This window comes from Pinus tabuliformis, chromosome Q (genome assembly GCF_031772625.1).
Source record: "Pinus tabuliformis cultivar Carrire ecotype Pingquan chromosome Q, CPIR1, whole genome shotgun sequence".
In the NCBI taxonomy this organism is placed as follows: domain Eukaryota; kingdom Viridiplantae; phylum Streptophyta; class Pinopsida; order Pinales; family Pinaceae; genus Pinus; species Pinus tabuliformis.
This window is the reverse complement of record NC_142296.1, coordinates 619,662,532-619,668,744: the sequence shown is the minus strand read 5'-3', so window position 1 is coordinate 619,668,744 and position 6,213 is coordinate 619,662,532. Positions and strand designations below refer to the sequence as shown.

Genomic DNA, 6,213 nt, shown 5'->3' with positions numbered 1-6,213 from the left:
TGGTTATAAGCGGGACAACTATAAAACTCCTCTAAATACAATAACATAATTTAAATTTAAATTTTAACCCATTTCTAACCATATTATTAATACAATTTTAATATTGTATTATTCAATATATATCATATATTTTATTTTACCTATAATAGGACAGTATTGCAATGTAGTCAATGAGTGATGAGATTCCTGTATTCATTTCCAACCTTCGCGTGTATCTAGTCAGATTGTACTTTAAACAAATAATTTTTTTAGACAAGACGTTAAACACTAAATTATATTTTAATTATTTAAATATATTTTTCTAATAAATAAAATTAAATAGTTAATTTTTTTTAGAAGTGGTTCACTGGTAGCCATTACATTAAGGCCTAACCCGGCTAAAATTAGATAGTTAATATATATATATATATATATATATATATATATATAATTTTAAATTTTTTTTGTTATTTGATTAAAATAATTTTATTATATAATTAAAAAAAAAAATTGATAAAATGAATAATAATCACTTGAATCATATATTTTTTTAACATTTTATTAAATTAATTTACTATTTACTATTTAATTAACAATTTAATTTTATAATTAATTTATTATTTAATAATTTTTTTTTTTATCTATTAGACTAACCTAAGTACCCATGGGGGATTTGAACCGGTGACCTATCACAAAGAATGCCTTAACAATGCACCCATTCACCGTGAATCCAAAGTCTCCTGGGCAATTTATTATTTAATATTAAATAATTTTATTAATATTTATTTAAAATGTTTTAAAATTTGAGTCAAAATTTATATTATAATTTAAATCAATCTTTATTCAATTCTAAGAAAATTCTCCAAAAACATATAATAAATAAACTATTATATAATAAATTAAATTAATTAAATAATAATCAATAATATTCAATTTTTTATCATTTTATCAAATTAATTTGTGCTTATTATTTTTGACCCATTTATAACATAATGATTATTATTTATAATTTGTTATGTAATGTATTTAGCTACATATATACTTAACATTTTTATATAGCATTTTTATATAAATTTGTGTTAGATTATAATGATTTGTTTTCCATATATATTAAAACAATAAATTTCCTAAAAAAAAATTAATAATAAATACTATATAAAAGAAAACTATAAATTTTCCGAATAAAACTTTATTTTCAATCTTATATATATTCCAATATCAGTTTTATACAACAAATATTTATATTTAATAATAAAATAAAATAAATATTCAAAATAAAATAATTCAACTTTTTTTTATACAACATAATTATTTTAAAAATATATATTTTAATTTATTTTATTTTATAAAACATTTCAAAAAATTATATTTTTTATTTTTCACCTCTAAGAATAATTCATTTTTTCAAATAATAGACTAAAATCTCAAAAAACAAATTATAACTCCACTATTTGTAATATTTATAAAATAATTATATTAAATATAATTATTTTAGATATAAAATAATTATATTAAATATAATAATTGATATTATAGTAATTATATATCTATCCAAATATAATCACTTTTTGACATAAAAATATTCCCTCAGTGAAGTATACTTAGTGTCAATATGATATTAAATTTAGGGCAGTTGGTTGGATAAGGTGGGTTAATTATACTCATCGTCAAGATGTATTAAACAAACAAAAACAAAATGCATTCAGAATTTTATATATATATATATATATATATATATATATATATATATATTTATTTTATTTTGTTTTATATAAATCAAGGCAGTTAGATAATGGGATAAAGTGTGTAATTTTAATAACAAGAATAATATTTTTGGGAGCAATTGAATTGTAAGGTTTATTTTACATTAACTAGATGATGAATTATATTAGTTAATTAAAAACTTTATGATTTAATTTAAAAAACAATATAAATTCCAAAAATTTGAAATTAAAGATGAATTATATTAGTTGATTAAAAATTTATGATTTTATTTTAAAATAATATAAATCCAAAAATTTGAAATCAGAGAACTAATGTTTTTATTCAAATTTTAAATAAAAAACAAGATACCAATGAAATATATTAGTTTATTAAAATTTTTGTGATTTAATCTCAAAACAATATAAATCTCAAAAATTTGAAATGTTCTTATTCAAATACTAAATAAAAAGCAATCTACTAGTTATACATGATATAGCTGCTCTGAGGTCATCTTCATTTCAATGGTTGATTTGCAGAATATTTGGCAATTAAGGTGAGTTTCAATTATTTGACCCTGCCCATATCAGAAATAATTGAGAAATCAGAAATTGAGATAAGCTCAAGGCCCCTCCCACCAAAATAAGTTCTTATTCAAATACTAAATAAAAAACAATCTGCCAGCTACACATGATATAGCTGCTCTGAGGTCATCTTTATTGCAATTGTTGATTTGCAGAATATTTAGTAATTAGGGTGCATTCAATTCTTTGACCTGGCCCCTATCTTTTTTATTGTCAAATACTCTGACTAATCAGAAATTGAGATAAGCTCAAAGCCTCTGCCACCGAAATAATACAGTTCTACATGAAAACACAGTGCCAATGTCCATCTAATTGCCAAATATTTGGTAAATCAGCAATCAAAATAAAATCAAAGAAGACTCTGTCACCGAAATACAATTCTGCATTACATGGAAGCACAGTCTTTCGGACTAAAAGAGAACTTGTTGTTGGCCAGATCGTAGGTTGTGTGGAAATTCTGCTGCTGAATGTTTCCTAAAACCCCTGACGAACCTGGAGGCCCTGCAGATTTCATGGCAAGGCAAGCTAATTCATCGGGGGCTTGATATGCGAATATGAACGCATTTTGCACAGGCAGCGTATATGGCACATTGCCATCAAAGTAAAACGTTATATCTGGAAGCTCGAGCTGAGGCGTAGATTTGTAGCAGAAATCAAGACCTATGGCTGCACTGGCATTAACTGGCTCGCCTCGAATGTTGGATCGCAGAGCATCTAGAAGAGGGTCGTATGCCTGCTCCTGCAAATAGGTTAATGTCGTTCCAGAATCAATGAAAACGCCTCCATTGCCATCGAATTGAATGTCGAATGTGCCCTGCGGAATGGGCACTGGTTTGCCCCCCACGCTGATTCCAGTGAGGTTGAGGTAGTAGAAGGTTGGGAAAAATAAATTGTAAATGAGAGGGATAACCCTAGGGAAAGAATCTAGGGCTCCTTTTCCAAGAAACAAAGGACTTACTTGGGTGGAATTATATATGGATCCTAAACAGTAGGAGAATGTGCTGTCAATGTGGGATCTAATTTGGTTAACAAAGGATATTGGGCCTCTTCCCAGACCCACTATGCCGGTCGAATTGCTGAAGTCACCGTCCTGCGTGCGACCGCACCCGAAGGCAATTTGCTGAAAGCGTGCCCAATTGGGCGTCCCTGCAACTGGAAGTGTAAACGTGTCGAAAGACAAGTTGCCGGCAGTAGACGAATGGTCTCCATACCCATAGGTATAGTAGCAATTTGCCAGATCATCGCAATTTCCGCTCACAACTGTGCAAAAATTGCTGAAGCAAGAAATGTTCTTATTATCCGAGGAGCGGGAAGGATCGTACAGCGGGTAATTCTGTGGAATACAAGATTGACAGGGTAGGCACTGTGTCCAGGTCAAATCGCTACCCGTGTCGGCGATGAAATTCAGATTCTGCGGATTGGGGGATCCCATTGCGACCTGCATCAAGAATTCCCCGTCGTCATAATTCACTGGACTGTAGTAACTCTTGGAGTGCCCGTAACGGGTCGCATTGGTAATGAAAGATTGGTATCTCTGCAGCCTGTTGTTGCTTCGTTCAATTGCTTGGCACAGCAGGTCAGTAGTGGAAAGTCTTCGATATTCTGCCAAGGTAAATTCTAGGGATTAATATTAGTATGTTTTTTAGATGTTTTAAACAAATTTTTTTTCTAAGTATGATAAAAATTATGTCAAAAAATTTAAACACTATGGTAACAAATTGATGACCCCTATTAAACTTTAAAAATAAAATTCCATCCTTAAAATTTTCTTCTTACGCTTGAGTGGACTGAGCGGCGATTCTCTGCGTATCAGATTTATTCTGATAGAGTAACTCTGGTTGTTGCTCGTCTCGGCGTATGCCCCGCTAATTCCCGCATATAAAGCAACGACCGCTACGCTCAACACAGCACGGAAATTATCGCTGGGTTCTGCGCCCATGGTGACTGATAACGCAGGAACGAATACTGCGACGTTATTGATGACTGCATTATCGTAACCGTATTTATATACATGGCGACGGGCTTGAGATTCTCCGAGAAGTTCGAATTGAAACACATCCCAACTTTCTTCGTTGGAATCACAGATATTTCTGCATTCCAGAAGTCAATACTCTCGGAGCTTCTCGCTGAATGTCATATGGAAATTGTAACCAATTCCATATATTTCTGCGTTACTCGGATCCAGGAGATCCACACGACAGGATGTAAGATTCATCCGCCCGATTCTCTGTAGAATCAAACCTGCACAGGTACGATTCGCTCTAAACTTTTATACACCCTAGCTTGTTTTGCGGAGGTGATTGCAATTCCAAATGGGTTGGTTTCTATTTATATTATTCCGTCGGTACGACGTCAACTCTTTTTCTTTTCTTTTTTTTCTTTTTCTTTCTTTCTTTTTTTTCAAAAGGTGAAAAAACCTATCAAACTCAGTTTGTCAAACCAACAGTGAGGACAGTCATCTCTGGCTGCTATCCGCGAATGTCAGTTGACACATCACTGTTATCAAGGAAAACCACGCCACCTGAAATAACCCTGTTAAGTCTTACTTTCAAATTCTATTTTAATAAGCTAATAATTATGGAAGTTTAATAGATATCCACATTAACTTAATCCTTTTTGGAGTTGATTGCAATTCAAATGAATTTGGTTATGAGTCGTATATTAGTTGGTTTCTATGTATAATAGTTGGTTATGAGTTGTATATTAGTGGGTTTCTATGTATAATAGTTGGTTAGTATGACCGTTGACTTTTTATGATTATGAGTGGTATATTAGTTGCTTTCTATCTATATTAGTTGGTTGGTATGATGTAGTTTTTATGAAGTTTTATATTCAAATTTTATTGCAAAAATTAAGGATAAGATAAGAGCTAATGATGGGGTTGAATAGATATTCAAGTTTCAGTTCAAATTGATTAGAGCTACTATAATTCTAATAATAATATATCATTGTTTTGATAAATAATTGTTTTTATTTAATATAAAATTAACACAATTATATTAGTTTGTAGGGTTTTTTAGTATATTAGTTGGTTTGCATGATGTTTAGTTGTTATTAAATTTTATTCAAAAAATTAAGGATAAAAGCTAATTATAGGAGTTGAATAGAGGTTTAAATGTTCAAATTTGATATTTGACTAAAAGTTATCTAATTTTAATAATTTAATATAAAATTAACACAATTATAATCATATTAGTTAATAATAATAAGCATTAAAAAAATTAAGGTTTGGCCAAACTTGATACCAAATCAGTTTATGAGACCTTCTTGTTTCTGGAATAAAGGGCTCACCTCCACACAACAATTTGACTCTTAAGTCTATGAAGGGATATACTATATCACCCCTCAAGGTTTGAACTTATGACCTTTCAAGAGTAAACACTTGTGCAATTTTCATATGCCAAATGACATATAAAAGGTGGAAAATTACACTTATCCCCATATATCTAACACATATACTAATATGGTTGTGCTACTTTACAACTTATGTGAGTAGGAAGGATTAGGAGACTATGGTTGACTACCATTGACTCTGGTTAGATATGTTGAGTTATGGCTATGGATGACTATGATTGTCTATATATAACTATAGTTGACTATGATAGATCATAATTGACTATGGTTGACCATGGTTATTCATGTTTGATCATGGTTGGCCATGGTTGTTCATGTTTGACCATGTTTGACTATGGTTTAGTGTGTTAGTTACGGATGATCATGATTAACCATGGTTGAACATGGTTGACCATACTTTTTATCACACATTATGGTTGTCCATGTTGAGAATGTGTGGCCATGGTTAACCATGTTTCACCATGGGACCTTGGTTGAGCATAGTTGACCACTCAAACTATGGTTGACCATGGTTTGTTATGATGAGCATGGTTGCTCTTGGATTGACCATGGGTTTCAAAGGTTGACTATGGTTGACTAGAGATGTCCATGGATG

The 6,213-nt window shown here is 30.6% G+C and overlaps 1 protein-coding gene across 1 annotated transcript; it reads right to left on the bottom strand.

Annotated features, from left to right (window-relative positions):
* Nucleotides 1-2,649: 2,649 nt before the first annotated feature.
* On the bottom strand, nucleotides 2,650-4,203 carry LOC149220965 (aspartic proteinase nepenthesin-2-like). Its single transcript, XM_089387267.1, has 2 exons — nucleotides 4,041-4,203; nucleotides 2,650-3,866 (listed from the first exon to the last, which is right to left on the bottom strand). The coding sequence occupies exons 1-2, from the start codon at nucleotides 4,201-4,203 to the stop codon at nucleotides 2,650-2,652; spliced, it is 1,380 nt and encodes a 459-aa protein (XP_089243393.1).
* Nucleotides 4,204-6,213: the final 2,010 nt, after the last annotated feature.

Coding starts and splice junctions, on each gene's coding strand:
- LOC149220965 (XM_089387267.1), bottom strand. CDS start 4,203: ATGGGCGCAGAACCCAGCGATAATTTCCGTGCTGTGTTGAGCGTAGCG. Junction 3,867..4,040: donor GCCGCTCAGTCCACTCAAGC/GTAAGAAGAAAA, acceptor TTACCTTGGCAG/AATATCGAAGACTTTCCACT.